This window comes from Geospiza fortis, unplaced genomic scaffold, assembly GCF_000277835.1.
Source record: "Geospiza fortis unplaced genomic scaffold, GeoFor_1.0 scaffold732, whole genome shotgun sequence".
In the NCBI taxonomy this organism is placed as follows: domain Eukaryota; kingdom Metazoa; phylum Chordata; class Aves; order Passeriformes; family Thraupidae; genus Geospiza; species Geospiza fortis.
In genome coordinates, this window is record NW_005054477.1 from 239,855 (window position 1) to 258,705 (window position 18,851).

General features: G+C 37.5%; 1 protein-coding gene across 1 annotated transcript in view; it reads left to right on the forward strand.

Moving 5' to 3' along the window:
- Window positions 1-18,851, forward strand: part of SEMA3A (semaphorin 3A) — a 165,050-nt gene that overhangs the window by 28,945 nt on the left and 117,254 nt on the right. Inside the window, exon 2 of the mRNA XM_014310026.2 lies at window positions 18,064-18,221. Within this exon, the coding sequence (XP_014165501.1) occupies window positions 18,066-18,221 (156 nt within the window). The 5' untranslated portion in view covers window positions 18,064-18,065. The remainder of the gene's footprint in view (window positions 1-18,063; window positions 18,222-18,851) is intronic.

Below are 18,851 nucleotides of genomic sequence, written 5' to 3' on the forward strand. Positions count from 1 at the left end.
GCTTTTAAAAATTTCATTATGAGCCAAATTTCCATTGTGAGGATTTGCTCATCACCAGAACTACCATCCATGGAAAATGACAGTAGAAACATTTATTAACCTTGAATAAATCTGTTCCTTCAAAACATATCTCGCTAACTGTTGCTATGAGCCCTGCTTCCACTGCTACAGAATCTATCTGGAGTCTGAACTGTCAAAGGAATTTAAGACTGGTTGAGCCTGCTCTTCCCTGTATACCTCTGTGTGTGGGAGTCAGGAGAGGGTGAGATCATTCAGTGCTCAGCAGAGCCCCAACAAAGACTCCTGACTTACGGGGTCTGAACTGACATTTGTGGGTCTAACACACACCCCAGAGTGAAACTGCCAGAAACACTCTCTTCTCAGCTGTTCTTTGCTAAATGATTCTTCTTTTGGTATCTCTAGGGTAACTGGAATCTTTGTGCTTCTTATCTTCTAGCACATCAAATATATCAGGTAATAGTTAAGTCAGAACAATAAGAGATGAGCTGCTGTGTCAGCATGTGGGCTGCAAATGGAACAAAAGAGTTTTCTTAAATTCAGTATCTTTTGAAAATACAAAGTGGCAATGTTCAGCCATGCAGTAACAGGCCATAAAAGGAAAAGGAGTTAAACTCCTAACACTGCAGGTCTTTTGTCTTTCTGTATCAACATTCCCTTGTTTTTTAAATAGCCACAACAAATTACACTCTGAACTCTGTAAGTACCTTCACTATTTCTTCCAGACTATTCTTCTGCAAAATAGACTGTGAAACCATGTTTGTTAAGTCTCATTGTGTTCTTTATGGCTGTGGTGCACATGCTGTCCAGCAGCTGGAGTGAGATTTGGAGAATGCTGAAGTCAAAAGGACACAATTTTTTTCAATGTGTTGAGACTGTTACTTAATCATCATTAAGGTGATGTTTACCTGTGCCCCTTTTATTTGCTATTTACCACATTGTCTCATGAAAATTTTTCACAGGGTTAATGTGGTCATGTAATAAGCAAACAGCACTAACACATAAAGGACTATTTTGTAGAAAATATCAATGCAGAGGAACTTTTGCCTGTTCATGTTTGCCTGTTTTAAAAATGCTGTTACTTTAAAAGAGATTGTGTTGTGAATTTGTGAGGGTACAACAAATGAAAACGTGATAAGTAGATTAAAATCTACATAGCCATATTGCCATCTATTATGCTGTTTGAGAATCTGGCCAAAATTGCATCTGAATTCCTGTATTTGACATGCATAAACCGCAATACATTTTACATTTCAGTCCTCTGTCTTTTAGGGAAAGCTCATTTGCTCCATAAAGGAGAAGCTGTTGTGTTTATACTCTACTGTAGCCCCCAGCTGCTTTACAAGGACCACTGTATGCTCTATCTCCTGTTGCCCATTTTGCTTCTTGCTCTTACTTACTGCAAGGGAATTCTTACCCTCAGAAATACCTCAGGAAAAATCAGATTTAAGTGAGATTAATAAGTTTTGGAGGATTTTTTGTTTGTTTTAATAACAGGAGGAACTTGCCAATAATGTCCTTTGGTGTTTGGTTTTTTGGTTTTTTGTTTTGTTTTGTTTTGTTTTGTTTTGTTTTTTGTTAGCTCCTAATTTATCACAGCTAAATCAATATACTTAATGCATAGGGAAAAATATGATTGGAAGGTTCTATTTGAACCTCCTGCTCAAAACAAGGCTATATTCAAAATTTGATTGGGGGTTTTGTGTCGGATTGTGTCAAGTTTTGATGATATCCAAGGATGAAGACTGTAAACTCTCTGGTTATTGTTTCAGTTAAGAGGTTTTTTCTGTATATCTCATTTAGTATTTCCCTGACTCAACTTGTGCGTGTTACCTCTTGCTCTTTGACTGTGCCCAACAGGTAATCAAAGACAACACTTAGATCACCCCTTAGCCATCTCTTTTTCTCCACAGACGTTACTCACTCAGGCTCACCAAGTTCCAATCTTGTGGTGCTGTGTCAGCCTGAAATGGCACTTGGTTTTTGTGGTTCAGCATGGTTCAGGTCAGCACAACTTCAGGACTTTTTGCTTCATGTCATGGAGATAACCCACAATTAGGATAGTACAAGAATGGTTTAAAACGTTTATTTCCATCTTGAAACTCTTCTACACTGTCCAGATAAGTGACTGAGAATGAGACTTGGGTCCTCTTGTTTATTAGATTGCGGTTAGATCCTTGCATGAAGGGTAATGCACAGTGTAATTAGTATTATTAACTGTGAAAATACAAATGTTTACTGAGCTGGCATCTAATACACCTGGACTATACATTATGCTTTCTTTCTCTCACACAAAATTCTCATCTTCATATCTACACTTAATGAGTAGTTCAGTGAATCAGATTCTGGAGTGGAAGGATTGGACACAATTAGAGTATTAACTTTAGGTAGTAATTGCCAGCATAGTTAAATGTTGGTTTATTTAAATATAGCCACCAAATTATAATGGGCTCTAATGCATGGGAGTGAATTGTAGTCTTGTTATGTTCAGTGAATACTTAGCTATATCCTTTATGTAAACATCCTACTCACAGTAATCCAGTAAGGACATAAGGTAGAGTCTGTTTATTTTAAGAGGTAAACCACTCAGGATTATACAGGAATTAGGATGTGCATGCATATATGGAGGTTTCAGATGTGAGGATACTACAGGTTGTCCATTTTACTCTGCTTTTACTCCATGGTAAAATGTGGAGTGTGCTCCCCTAACTATTGAACAGTCTATACTCCTGACTTGCAGAAACATTTTAGTATGTAAAATCTAAATTGGGATTTAAATTCTGAATTCAGAAGAACGGTGTGTTAAGTAAGTTTTAACACTAGAAATCATACATTTCCTCATTGTAAATGCTTTATTATTTGAACACTAATTAACTGCCTGGTATTTCCTGTGATAAATTGATAGTTTTGGTTTCTCAAAATGTGTAACACTCTGGATTGAAAGTTTGCATGGTGAGTGTCTTGCTTCTTTCTATTTGGAAATTTTTGGCCAACACATTCACTTTTGTATGTGAATCTGTGACATAAAGCCTGGACTACTAATAAGTCTGAGTTCCAGAGAGGAAGCCTTTCTCTCCTCACACAACTGGAAAATTCAGCAGCCCATTTCATATGCAGAAATACCTTGCAACCTTTAATTACACTTTTTTCCCCTGTTATTTTTATGGCACTTCTGCATCTCTTGAGCAGAATGAGGCTGAGTGAAGCAGCAAGGTGAGATCTGTGTGTAACACCCCTGCTTCATTTATTGCAGATTCTGGTCTTTGTGATGAGTGAGACAGGGGACAAACAGATTTCTACTGTTCTCAAAGACTGGGGGTTGATGACTCAGATCAAATGCCTGTTAGTTTAGGGTATTTTGTTTTCTCTCTTCTTGTGCCTATGTAAGTTAGGAATCAGAACAGCTTCTTTCCATTGAATCATGTTTCTGACACAGATTTTTGCCTTAATATAGGTGAAAAGCAATTTAATAATTCCCCATTCCAGACAAGCATTTGAAGGGTATGTAGTCATTAGGAGAAATACTGAAAAGCTCAAAAAGAAAGATAAATTTGATGTTTCATCCATTCTGCGCATTGAACAAAGTAAAGATAACATACAAAAAACATGCATTTGAATCTGTCATGATAATAAATTGATACCTACAGTTAAAATACTGCATTCCAGCTTAATGCTGAGGTTTCTTTTGCAGGATAAAATGGTAGTTGATTAATTTATATTCTTAAATATAGGCAGACTTGATCTCTTTGTGGAGATCCTCAGGGACACCTCACGACTTCCACTGACCTACATTAACACTTATTTTCAGCAAACTGCTTTGTGACATAACTAAAACCTGGGCCCAGATCAGGCATCCAGGTTAGGTGTAGTGCACACTGTTTGCTATTTTAGCATTATTCTGAAACAGAGTTCTCACATAGCATGGCAGACAGTGGGACATGTAAGGGACGTGCATGAACCAGCACCAAATCCCAGTTGCTAAAGCCCATTCCAGCTCAGATGAGTTGGACTAAGGCAAAATAGAAAATTCCCACTGCTGATATTTTCCCTACAGACATCATTGTAAAGCATGTCAGCTTGAACATTTAATCACAAAATAAGGAATGTATTTGGAGCTCTGTGCATAAGAGTGTTACCTAGTGACATCCATTGGGAACCTGTGTTTTAGCTTAAAGTACATACTTTAAAAAAAATGTTTCTGAGGTTACAAGGGTAAATGTTTTGGAGGAGGTTCCTGAAAACATAGGTCCTGTAGGAATCATACCCTTAATCCATTGGCTTGATGCAGTTTTCAGCACAATCAGTAAAATCCCACAGCCTTTGCTTGGCTTTGGATTAGACCTCAGGGGTCACAAACTGGTTGAACTAAGCAGTGGAGCAGATGCGAGCTTCCTCAACTTGCAGACCTTTCTACCAGATTCCTGTTCAGACTTGTTAGCATCTGAATCTCAGGAGTGCTTTCTGGAATATACATCTGCAGAAACCAGCAAACGTGTAAATTATTCTCTTAAATCTCAAAGTTTTACTTCTAAAAAGGGCAAAAGTAACTTTCCTTTTAAGGAACTCAGTACTATGTTCACTTACACTTCCAAGCTTAAAGACCTCCTCTTTTGTGGTGTTTATGCACTCCTTATGCAGCTGTCATACAACAGTTTAATTAAGCAATTTTGCACTTAAACTGCAGTCAGCCACTATGGCCAGGGTATGTTTCCTCTGCCCACCATGGAGAGTTGGCTGTTCTAATTTCGTTTGTTCAAATTAATGTGTTAACTCCCTCTGAGGAGGTAAGTAGTGTGTCACAGCTGGAGGCAGGACCTCTGTGCACGAATCCTTTTAGTTCATAGCAGGATTCAGGCATGCAAATGTTGACATTTTGAAATTGTTTCCCCAGAAGGTCAAATTAGTATAACTGGCTACAAAAAGAAAACACATCTACCCTGATCCCATTCACAATTAGACTAGCTAGAAACAAACCCAAGTGTTTGCTGTTATACTCAAAGCCGTGTCAGCTGCTACTGGAATTACATTTGTTTATGGGAAAAAATAAAACAAAGACTTTATTTTGAATATTTATTTGGCATTAGAGGAAACAAATGATTGAAATGAGTTTTGAAAACTTTGTAAAAAGTAGTGTATTTGTGGTACACTGATTGGTAATGTGTTATTTTCAAGACTGTGAGATATCAATTTCTGAAGGTTTTCAAATATATATGAGTCAGTAGGAAAGCTCTTCATCTTCAGGACAAGGAGTCATCTTCCCAGCTATCTTGGAAGTATGAATGTGGTCTGCAAAAGAATGTCATGATGCTGATGTTGGGTATTACTTAGTCTTCAAATATTATAAACATGCAGGAACTATATTATGACATTAGTTTATTCCAAATTTAATCAAAATCTTGCTAGACAATAAGAAGTTTTAGACATGTTCAGTACATTTCACTTAAAGTGTTTAACTTATATCCACATCTGCTGTAAATTAATTTGGGTGTACTAAGAGCAATAAAGCAATAGTTATATCAGTTTCTAGTCCGCTGAAATGTGGCTTTAGACCTTATTTGGAACCACCCAGTGCTACTTTAATTTGGAAACACTGAATCAGTGTCCTGTTCAATTTTAGGTGAATTGTAACTTCAATTTTTTTTAATTTACCCCCCTCCCCAAATCTCTGGAGTGTACCATTAACCACAATGTGTTAGTGTATGAGCATCAAGGAAAAATGTGAGTTCTCCTTTAACTTTCAGCGGGGATTTTGTGTGAATGTTCCTCATCTGTCAACAGTGACTCATGGTATCTTGGATCAATGTGGGCATTTGGAAGCCTGTGTGGCAGTTGACATACACATACACTTCAATATTGCACCCAAAGGAGCATTCTTTTGGAGGGAAATTAGTAGAGTAACCAGTGGAGCTGCCGAGAATGAATAATATCATTGGGTCTGGAAGGGGAACTGGAAAGTGCCCTGCCTTTTCCCCCACAGCATTCCAAGTTTTAATGCGCCCTTTTCATGAACCAAACTTACACTGAGGCTACACAACGTGTGTAAGAAATTCATTAAATTCACGTTGTGCTGGCGTGGCAATATGGTGCCAGTGGACAATGCTTCCTAAATCCAGGTAAAAAATGTCCCTTCTTCAAAACACACAAAGTGCAAATAAATGCAGAGTGTGGAAAAATAAACTAGGTTAAAATTCGCAGTACATTTTGCAAAAATTGTTACATTTTGGTAATTCTCATTTTACATAGTAAAGATAAGAAGGCAAACTGCTTTCCATTTCAGTGTGCCTGGACCATTTCACTGATACCTTCAGTCTACAGATCAGTCTCTAAAGGCTTCTCTTCTGACAGGGACACAAAGTAAATGATACGGATGTGAGCTCTGATTTCTGTCTTGGTAAGAAAAGTGCAGTTTTTGTGGCTTGAGGAAAAATGATATAATGATTCTCATTTATATTCCACTGGAGCTTCAGAAATAAAAACTTCCATTATTTTTCTTTCCTGATGGTAACACTGAGGATAATGATGCTATTGTGTTGATGCAAGAAGAGCTACCATTTATTTAGAATGATGACACACTAGAATCAGTGGTGTAGACCAGATCACCTTTCTGCTAGTTCAGAGAGAGTGGAAAAGAATAAAACCTCTGGAAAAAGATGGATATTTAGCATGGCAGCCAGCCACACCAGCTTTTTCCCCCTCCCCTCCAAGTTAATTTCATTGAAGATAATATTGCTTGGTTTTCATTACTTCTGGAACAGTATTTTCACTTATTCAGTTCTAATTTGTGTGCTTGTCACCTCCCTCTTACTGACATTTGCTGGAGGAGGTGGGAGGAGATGTGGCTGGACATGTTGCAGTTGGGCCATGTCAGCTGAGAGCAGCCACCGGGAACCTGCTACGAGCCAGTTCAGGTGGGTCTGGATGAGTGGTCTTGGAGCCAAAACATCATAAAGTTACTTTCAGTTGTCTTTGGATCCCCTTCTGAGGCTGCTCTAAATAGGGGCTGCTGTACCAGGTGATTTGTTGCTCAAACAAATCCAACTGTATTTACACTGACAAGTCTTTGAGCAAGTGAACCTGTGCTCTGAGGTCAAGCACTGTGAAGTTGTATCCAAATCCCATCGTGCATTAAGCCCAGCCAGACAGGAGGTGCTACCCGAGTGCTGCTGATAATCCACTCACTTTTCCTCTTCCACCTCTACTGGAAATTGCTGATGGGTCTTTCTGAAGTTCACTTAAAAGATCCAATATGGACAAGTTATTTCTAAACAAAAGGCATTTAGAAGGAATTAGGGGTTGAAATGCTGTTACAGAAACTGAATTCAATCATTGTGACATTATGCTCTTTGCAGATACTTCCACTCACCCCGGGAGGGCCCAAAGGGTGTGAGGAGGGGAGGTGGAGTGGGGAGGAGGAAGGATGAGGGAGGTTCCACGGCCAGCTGAGAAAGGAGTTGCAGCAGTCATTTTGCTGAATTAGATTTCAAGTTTTGCATCTTCACTTTCCTTGTCAAGACTCAGGTCATGGCTGCATTTTTATCCACACACGATTAGGAGGGAAATATGTTGTCTCCAGCCACAGCCAAAGCAAACACATAGTATGGTGTTTCCATAACCAGGGTTCTCCATAGTAGAAGATAACAGGGTTAGGTCAGTTAGAGAGTGAGAGTTCCCCAGAATACTCTCTGAGTTTTCTGCAATTTGAATTTCGGAACTTGGTGAGCTAGAGGCTGTGTCTCTAAATTTAATAACCTCATAAAGTTTTCTTTTTCTTAATTTTGCCACTTTCTCCCTTGAAACCATAACCAGTTTCACCATTTACAACAGCCCATGCCAAGAATTTCTACAGCGTAACTTTGTGTTGTGTGAAGTGGATTTAGACAATTTTGCTTGATTTTAAAACTACTTAAAACTCTTTACACTGTAGTTTCTTGTGTTGTTAGAATTACAGTTTCAAGTTCTCTTCTATGTGGTGAAATTGTTGGTAGAAATGCATTCCTTCCAGCCCCTTTAGAGTATGCCCAGAATCCAAAAAATGAATGTACAAATTGTAAGGTTTACTTTCCATTTTGAATGTAGCAGTTAATTATAAATTTCTTATATATATAATATATATTTGAGCATATAACAATTAGAAAAATAGTGAAAGTAGATCTAGTTCAGTTTGTGTAACTTGGAAGGCATAACAATTTTGATTGACAGAGCAATATCAGGCATAAGAAAATTCACTTTGATTTAAGAAACGAGGGGTTAGCTGCTGAATGATTAATTATGTTTATGACATTTGGATAGAATGGAAAAACTGGAAATTCCTTTTTGATGCACAGAAGGTTGTAGGTGCAACTGGAAGCATTTGATAAATAATGTTTACTAATTTGTTCTAATGAACAATAAATATATTACACACATTGCAGAACCGCTGCAATCTGAGTCTTTTATCCATGGTATAAATCCATTGGTTTTCATTAGGATAAATTAAGAGCAAAATTGGGCATTGTCACTTTATTTTGGCATGGAAGTCTGTGCGAGGAGTGTCAGGGGTTAGAAGCCCCTGCTGTATTTTGCTGCAATTAAAGTGCACAGTGGAGCTGTGTGTATCTGTATGTGAGCTACACAGACTGCTTAACTGCAGTCATTGCTTTCAGCCCCTTGCTGAAATTCATCCAAAACCTCACTTACAGATTAGAAGAAACAAGAGCTATCAGAAGAGAGAAGGATGTAAATCCAAGCATGAATTTTACTCATCCATTCTATTAATGTTAAAAGACAATTCATTAAAGTGCAGGATATGTAATCAAAGTCAAGGGTAGATCCATTCTGGAAAAACAAAATTTTAACAGGAGTGTTGATAGCTATGTCTGAAATTAAGAATGTGAGGTCACTGATACGTACCCATATATGAAAACCTGGACACAGTCCATCTAAGCCAGCTGCTATATAAATTATAATGATTATAATGATTTACCTGCTAGCAGGACTAACCCACAGCCCTTTTTGCATCTTATTAATCAGAGGACTTTGAGGAGTTGTTACACAGATAGAGACAAGAGTTTCACTCATGATTTTCAAGCCTAAGACCTTTTGTGGAGCTGGTCAGATGCACTTTCCATCACAAATCTGCTGGAAACATAAGTGTTACTTGTTCTATTTTGTAGTTTTGCATATGCAACTAAATTTCCAGGGAATCTTCCTAACCCTATTGGGCATATTAAATAATTCACCTTAGTAAATAATTTCTGCAGGTTTATATTGTCAGTTCAGTAATAAAAATAAAATACATCAGAGAAGGCAGAGAAGGACTTTATAGAAACATAGAATGGTTTATGTTGAAAAAGACCTTGTAGATCATCTAGTTCCAAGAGTATGGGGCACCTTGCACTAGACCAGATTGCTCAAAGCCCCACCCAATGTGGCCTTGACCAGTTTCAGGTCAAGGGATGGGTCATACACATCTTCCTTGAGCAACCTGTGTCTTACCACCTTCATGGCAAAGAATTCCTTGCTCCTATCAAATCTAAATTTGCCTGCCATCAGTTTAGAGTTTGTTTAATTTCAGATTGAATCTACCTCTGCTGGATTTCTTCCATCCCAGTGTCTGAAGCTGTAGAGACATTCTCCCTTGCAGCCTCTTAAGCCCGTGAAAGCACTGACACTCTCACTTACTAATGGCTCATCCTCTGCAGGTCACCCTCATTCTTACACTGTCTCATTTTTGACATCTAAATCCTTTACAGACCTACCCCATTAGTCTTTCCAAGAGTCAATGGTAGCTTGCTTGTCAGACAGCAAAGTCACACTTGAAAATAAAACCACCAATCTTTTAAAAATTTCCTCTGATATCCCTATGAATCTTAACAGCTCATGCTTGCTAGTTCTTCTAAATGAGCTAACTTATTTTTGAAGTACATTGATTTGGTACCTGAAAGCAGGATTTATTTAAAGTTAAAAAATACTTTAATACTTTTGTCCTGGGAAAGAAATACACTTACATGAGGAAGGGTTTTATCATAACTGCAACTCAAGTACACATATGGACATTGTTGGTACTTTTGACTCCTAATAGTCCACGGTGTGTAAATCACAAAGACACTGACTGGGTTTTTGACTTTCAGGTTCAGTTGTTAGGAGGTTCCCTTTTCAGAAGGGAATTTTCTAAAACACCATTGTGTTTAAGTAATTTTTTTATGTGATATTCCCCAAACATTATGACAGGTTCTGCCATTATTCAGACAGTTTTATGTCTGCGTTTTTACTCAGAAATAATGATTCTTTGCAAGATGAACGGACTTTAATAATAATACTAAATAAACCTAAAACTTCTCAAATTGTACTTGTACAAAAGTCATCATGTAGACATTTTGTCCTTGCATTGTGTATCTCTGACATTCATTGTCATGATTATGACAAAATAAGATCATGTCTTTTGAGCTAACTTTAAAGTAGCTTGCCTGAGAAAGAACCCTAATAATTCAACATGTAGCTTCATCAAGTAACAATTAAATGAAGAGCAAAATCAATTCATCTTTGCTGGCTTCTTGGCCAGTGTTGTTGGACACTGTGAGTACATAAAGTGAGTTTCAGAGTAACTCAGGTGCACTTACACTGCAGTGTGGTCAATGTCTGCAGCAAGTAGCTGTGCCTATAGAGAGCAGCAGCTCTTTTCTTGCCTAGCTTTTGCTCTAGCAGAAAAAGATCATGAATTCTTGCTTTATTTGGGAAGTCAGTAAGTAAGAACTGTGCTCTGTACTGTGCTTGGACCCAGCATGTGGCTCTAGCATGCAGAGGATGGGGTGTGACAGTTGGAAGAACTGTCTCTGTGTTAGTCCCTGCAAGGTGTTTGTGCCTCTGTGCTATGATATTTAATGAGACAAGGCCAGTGATGTTTATAGATAAGGTAATCACTCCTTGAAGTTACAGCTACCCACAGTTTTACTTAATTGATAACCAGTACCGGTTCTGCTCGCTGGAGAGACTAACTTCATAGAAGTATCATAGAGAGAGTTGAAAATTGATTAACTTCTAACTAGATCTGATAACTGAGTTATTTAATGAACAGGATTTAGCTGGCTGTTTACCTGTGCTAGCTCAGATGGTGCAATTTCAGGTCATGCAGTGCCACATTAGGCTAACCAGACTCAGAGGGCTGAGTTAATATGCCTGCGGTGTTTCTAGTATTTGAGTTAGAGTGTTTATAAACTTTGCATTAGATCATTATTTTGCCATATTACTGCCACATTTTTAAAAACCTTGATAGTTGTAGATGTCCTTAAGATCTGGGTACTCATTGTATGATGCATCACTTCCATTATTTCTCCTGAGGAGCTCTTATACCAGCACAAATGGGAGGTAGCAAAGATGTTACCTACTCAAATCTCAAGACAGGTGAATTTTCCCTTAGACGGACAATGTCTTAGTAAAACCAGATTATGGTCTCCTTTTGCCATCATACATTCCTGCCTGATACATCACACACACATGAAAAAATGCTATAGCTGGTATAGGTAATGTAAATCTGTGATTATGTGACAATGTTGGGCTTAAATACTTGTGAAGTTCATGGTTAAATATGTGCCATAACCTTTCTCACAAAGACAAGTTCATAATATGTGATGTTATAATAATTTTACAAATGTATGAAATCAAGCTTTACAAGTCTTTGTTTAGCTCAAAGGTTAATATTTCTCATGTTTTATAAGAAAATAGCGGAGCCATAGGGATAATCTGGATTCACTTTCAGAGACCAAAAGGACAAATAATACAAATAATAAAGGGAAAACAGGTTGGTTTTAAAAATCTAAATGTTTTATGTCTTTGAAATATCATGTGACCCCTTCAATTACTCAAACCAAAAACACTTTAAGGGCTGTCATGTAGCTAAATAGTGCTGACATTAATGAGCTAAAATCTTCTCTCAGTTTTACAGTATAAAAAACATATGCATCAGTATTGTGAAGTCAAAGGATTCCATGCTTATACTGGTGCAACTGAAACAAAACATGGGTGTAACATTCCTTCTTCCAGGTATCTGGTTTTAATCAAACTATACTCCTGGCCCCCAAGTTTTCTTTGCTGCAGTGAAAGGTAGGCAGGAGTGTTTCATTTAAAATCCTTGGTTTACATCACGATTGCACAGAAAACTGTATCTCTTGTCCTAGCTACCTCTAATTGATAAGTTGAAATAATTCCCTGAACTGTGTTTCTGGACTATGTGTTCTCTCAGAAGCAGAAGTTTTGCTCAAAAATAAATATGGTACTGGTTTTTTTTTTCTCTTTTTAGTAGAGTTCAGTGAAACCAGGTGATTGGCAACTGTTATGATAAGGTAGATGAAGAGGATGAAAGCTAGGACTGATTGAACAGCTGTGAGGGGATCTGTTCCAATTGTATTTTGATTACTGATAAGATAACCCTCCCTTTTCTCCCAGTGATTTATCTCATTCAAATTACAATAACACTGAATTGCCATCAACAACAAACGCTGTGTAGTTTCAAGTTTCTGTGACTCTAGTGTAGCAAAAACCCAAAGGTGCTGATTACAAGTTTTCATGTTACATTTCTAAAAATGGATAAATCACTTACTGCACTATGTGATCTCATACACTTCATAAGCCTGTTTTTTGTTTCATTTGAGATATCACTTTCTGGTATTTCCAAGCAGCATAATTCTAAAATTATCTGAAAGCATGAGTTATTGGGGTTTTTTCTGGGGGGGAACGTGTCGATAATTTGTATGTCTCTATTCTTCTGCTCCTAATATGAAATTAAAGACTTTCTGGTAAAAATAGTTTGGAAATACTGGAACAGTTTGAATATAAATGGAAGACATATAATCTGACCAGTTAAACTAAAAGATGTCACAAACCAAATGTTTCTGCAATTATTTTTTCCTCCTCAGGTGAAATGCTAAAAAGAAAAAAAAAAGGGTAAATTAGTTTTCCTTGTTTTGTTTCATAGAAGTTTGAATTGTACCACAAACTGTTAGCAAGTTATTTTTAATTAGGGTGGTTGACTCAACCATTCTCCTCACTAAGGGCTAGATCCTAAGGTCCCAGTGATGTCTGAGGTGTCAATGAAAGAAAATAATTGTGGCATCAAGTAGTTAAATCCTGAGTGGGGGGAAAGGAGTTGTTATCCTCCAGGCTATTGGCCATTTTACTAAGCATTAAACCAGGCGTGAGGTCAAACTCACCTGATTTCAGACTGGTGTTTTCCATTATATATGGAAATACTCCACTGAAGTGTCACTGTATGACAGCCATTGTCTCGTCCAGGTGGGGACTGGGCTCCCAACAAGTACTGTGCATTTTCCATGCTTATGTTGCTGGTTTTGCCACATAGTTCTGCTGGCTCATGCCTTGCAGGAAGCTCTCTTGATTTCCTGCCAATCCCTGCCTTTTCCATAACTGCTTGGCTGGGACAAAAGTCACTATCTGCACTCACAGCAATGAAATGGGGAAGCTACAGAAGAGGTTGGAAGTTAAAATACCCACTCCTTTCCTTGTATGTATCTAAGAATTCAGCAAATAACTACTCAAAGAGTAATGACTAATTTACACCTGGGATTATTTTGAAAGATACACATGCTGATATACAGAACAGGCACAGTATGCATCTGTGTAAGCAAGAAATGCATGTGCAAACATGTGGCCACCTGATCCTCTGTAGCCAAAGTAGAAGCCTGGCGAGAGAAGAAGGAAATGTTCTAGCATGACGTTGTGGGAGGCACTGCTCACAGTTCAGCAAAATCCCTGTTTGATGGCATAATGGCATTGACTCATCTTTTACCTACTGCTGGGAGATCTCCAGCGAGATCTTATCGCTGCTGGCAGAGGAATGCAGGTCGAGAGTTTTGTGCAACCAGCAGCCCACTCGTTGGCTTCAGGAGTGTGTTGTGACGAGCAGCACTCCCTGCATGATCCAGTCGCTCTGCAGTCACCAGGAATAGGACAGGACCAGATTTGAATCCTGCTGAGGAGACTAGGGAACCTTCCCTGTAGTTTTCAGAGAAATTGATGTGCCCTTTTGACCCTTATCAACGAAAACAGTCTTGGCTGGTGTGTGTCATTGTGAAGTCTATAACAGGGATGTAGGCCAAAGCGCACAAATTTTCTAAGTTTTTACACAGACAAACTCCCTCTTGCTAAAAAGATTAAAGATAGTTTGCTTGCTAGTAGATAAGTGAAAAATAAGATGGTTTTCTTTTGTTATGTTCTCCTCCTGACAAACTCCATTGAGGGAACACAGACACAAAACAAGGTTTACAGTGGAATACCAACCGTGGATAAACCAAACTTCAGGATCTGCATGACTGTATTCATCTCAGCTATAGCTGTGGTTTTCTGGCTTCTTCTTTAATGAAGAAGTGTGATAAAAATAAACCAAATCTACATTCCTTGTGCGTGCATATCTCCATGGATTTCACAGCAGGCATTTGGCCCTCTGTGTGTGTATATATACTATTAAGTTACAATTCCATTAGCAAATTAAATAACCACGTATTAAAATGAAGGCAAGAGTTAGGGACTGGTTTTCTTCTGTAAATTTGCCAACTCTCTCTGGCAAAGTGAATTTTCTGACACAAGTCAGACTGGATCAACAGACACATCAGTTAATAGAAAAAAGACCATGCAGAGTCTACAGAAAAGCATTTTGAAAGAGGTCAAATACTTGAAGCTTGGACAGTGGCTGAGAAAGGAGACTAAGATGGAGCAAGTAAGTCAGGAATGTGAATTAAATCTAGTTGAAGTGGTTATTAGGGGCATCTAGCCCACAAACCCTGAGAAATTCAATCTCCATCTGGTTTCAGTGATCATCACATTCATTATAATGTGATTATTTTTAAGATATGGTGCATTTGAAACTGTTAGTTTTGGTCACCTGCAACACTTAATAAATGTGGGAATGAAGCACCAGTAACAAAAGCAATGACATCTCTTTTACCTTCAAAGTATCACCCCCCACTTCAAATCTACCTCATACAGTATTTCACAGACAATGCTAGTTGTAGTGTGCAGTGGTTAGTTGTATAGGGCTCATTCATTCCTGTTCAAAGTACAGGTGTGACTACAGCTGAGGATGTGTCAAAAGGAAATGAGAAAATTATCTCAGGGCAATTACTGAAGAAATTCTCTGGGAAATTACTGAAGAAACGGTGGAGTAATGTTACATCTGTGCAATAAAAATAACTGCACAGATCATAGAGGAAGTAAAAAGGGAAAAAAAGACTTTATGAACAGGCAGCCATTACCTGTCTGCATAGAACATGGCTAGGCCAACATTTAGTAATAAGAAAAAAATAGGGAAAATATTTAGACTATGCTAGTAGACAGTATTAATTTCATTGATTAATTGAATTCATCATTTCCTCTTGTCATTACAATGCAATCTTTGTTGTAAATCTTGGTTTATGTTATCACTGATCATCCGCTAACCTTGCCAGCATGAGTGATAGACTCTTAGTAGAATTGATGGATGCCAGTGCCCTTCTGGGATTGAGCCCTGTTTTTGCTCTTCCTCTCAGCAATAGACCCTCATTGGATACTGAAGGCACTGGATAGTAAACACTCTGAAATTAATGAATTTGAGGAGGTGGAGTACTTAATTTGTATTGATTGTGCAAATGCCATTGCTTTGCTCTTCAACACCCTTTTCCAGGGTGGCTTGTAAAGCCACATTCATCACTGAATGAATACATATCAGTTAGAATCATCAGCAGAGGAACTGCAAAAATGATTTAGGATTTCTCCTCCTACTTTTGATGTAGCTCAAACCTACCTAAATAAGTAGTGATTGAGAATCATCAACACACAAATGACATTTTTCTCCTCAGCCTATATTTTCAACCTGATCCCTGACAGGGAGAAACCTGATGTCATGTGATTTAAAATTCATTGCTTGGAGCATTTCTAGGCCTAATCTTTTGGGCAACAGACCCTGGAAATCCAGTTGTCATCTGAAAAAGTCAGTAATGTTACAATATGACACATACTGAATTAAAACCTAGAAGAAATGTCCCATTCTTAGAGAAGGAAATGGAATTTAGCTTTTAGTTTGACTTTAAATTGCATGTTCATAAAAACCCGACAGTGTTTGGGTTGCATGCTCTGAGAGTCACAGAAAATTAAAAGAAAAAAAAACCTATTATATATTTCCCTGCACAGCCACACCTGGTCCTTTTAAGTTTTACTGTGGAGACTTATGAACAGTGAGGATGATGATGTAATTTACTCTTGGCCATAATAAACCTTAGACTCCAATGCTATGATCTCACATTTTTCATGAATATTAGAAAGAAAAAAAACCCCATCAATCACCATCTGTAGATGTGAATATTTAGAACTCTACATTAGCAAAATCATATCAGGCTTCTTTTAAGCCAAGTAGCTGTGTGCCTAACTGATCTCATTTTCATTTTTATCAGTTTTACCTTTGTGTAACATCGGCTTCAGCAGATACTTGTCTTTACGCTGCAGTCACAGAGGGCAGAATCATACGTATATGAGTTCAAACCAACAAAGATGAAAAAATTACAAAGGTTTTTGACAGCTGTATTATAAGAAAAATGATCAGATACAGATGACAGCAGAGCATTTCTAGCCAAGAGAGAGTTTTAAGACAAGTTAAGCAATCAATCATCTACATCACTCACTATTCAGCGAGTCGACATTCAACATCTGAATCAGTCATTACAGAGTAAAGAGAATTAGTAAAGTCTCTTACAAAATGCAAATAAGTGAACTGGAGGACAATAGAGTCAAATTCTAGAACTTGGCAGGAAGCCATAAGAATTATTTTGACAAGACTGCTTGAGGTAATTTGATTGTTACATTTAAAAGAAAAATAATTTTTAAAAAGTAAGCTTCAGTCTTGAGCAGTACAATTTGTGATATAAATGTATAGTTATATTTAGTGACAAAAAGTGTAGAATAAGAAACAAAATATGATGTCTGCTCTGATGCTTTGCTACACCGCTACATGAATTAACTATTTTTGGTGGCAGTGAGAGCTTTTCCAAATAAATACAAAGAGTATTAAAGCTAAAAAACTGTCTTAAATGGTATGCAACTAACAGGTTTTGTCTTCCTTGAGTATGTTACCTACTAATGTTTTTGCAGAGTTTCAACCTGCTTCAAAATCCACCTGGTATAAGTGAACATCAAAAATAGGTTTAACATCTGCAGAGCTACAAAGCTGCAGGTGTGAAAGTCTGTAAAATCGTAAGTGTCACTATTACCTAGGTCCGAAAAGTCCCCACCTAACATCTTCCTTGTTCATACAAAAGAATGAGTTAAAAAGAAGGAAAATGAGTTGAAAATTAGGCAGAAACTTTTAACAGCAGTTTCTCCTTGATTTCTATCAGTGTATGGGATTACTCACTTCTCAGTTGGTATAATTGTGGAAAATGGGAGTGATCTTACTGAAAACTGAAAAGCCATAGAAGGTCTCTGTGAAGAATACCAGAACTAGAAAATTACTCTTGAGTTTAAAGAGAAGCAAGGTTACTTTCTCTAGTTAAATTGTTGTTCCAAGCAAAGGGAACATCATGCTGCCAGTGTGAGAAAGCTCAGAAGATAATACATTTAAGAATAGGTGCTACATGTTATTTTATCTCATCAGCTAGTCATTATCGCTTTTCTCATAACTTACAGATCCTCATAAAATGTTTTTTTTTTTCTGCTGGAAATAGATTTTGTGTTTAGATGTGGTTATCAGTCCCTTATCTCCAAGTTTATCCTTGGAAATCTCATTGATTGAACTAAATTGAACTTTGTCCAACAGTTGATGAGCTACATGGATAGGATTTTACCACCTAAAAGCTCATACAGGTTTTTAATTGATTTCACTGTTGTTTCGACCTCTTTGTAGAGCTGACTCTCAAAAGCAGTTTGGGTGCTTGAAATAAAAACATTCAGGGGCCCAGGTAAATAATGCTTTCACTTGTTTCTACACCATGAGCACAAATTCCTAAAATGATATCTGTACAAGTCAAAATAAAAGTCTCTATTTCCTTTGACCATATTAACAACAGAAGCTTTACCTTTATCTTACAGAAATGTTGGAATCCAACAATGTAATCAATTTCAATGGACTAGCTAATAGCTCCAGTTACCACACTTTCCTCTTGGACGAAGAACGTGGCCGGCTCTACGTTGGAGCAAAGGATCACATATTTTCTTTCAACCTGGTTAACATCAAGGAATATCAAAAGGTACATTCATTCATGTTCTGTACAATGTAAATATATGCTTTGAATGTTAAAGACTCGTTATTGCTCAGGCTATGTTGTGCACTGTTGGAATTATATAGTAAGTGTTTGGATGTCAGGACTACTGTTACGACAAAAATATTTGCTGACTCTATGAAAAGAAATTTATAATGAGCCTGTGACCTTTGACTATATAATCTACAATATTTTTTAAATAAGACTACAAAAAAATAAGTCAATGATAAGTGAATAATCCAGCTATTTCCCAAACAAGACATACTTTCATGGCAACTGCTAAAAAAGCCAAGCATCTGTTATGACAGCTTAAACAGAAAGACTGTACTGCTCTGTATTTGTCTGCAGATAAAAGAAGCTATTTGGAGTTCAAGTGTTGATTTTTCTTCCTTAACTCAGCACTTGTAGGCAGTCTGCTCTGCTGCTTTTGAACCAAAACAGTTCCAGTATTAATAAAAGAGGAACAAGTCCATAAAATATTGCCATTCTTGATGGAGATTGTATTTTTCCAGTGAAAGTTGGTGACTAATTAAAAGCTGACAAGCAATTTAGTGTCATTCTTCTGTTGGAGTCCAAATAAAAAATTAAGTTTTCCTTTCTATTAGTAAGAAAAAATGC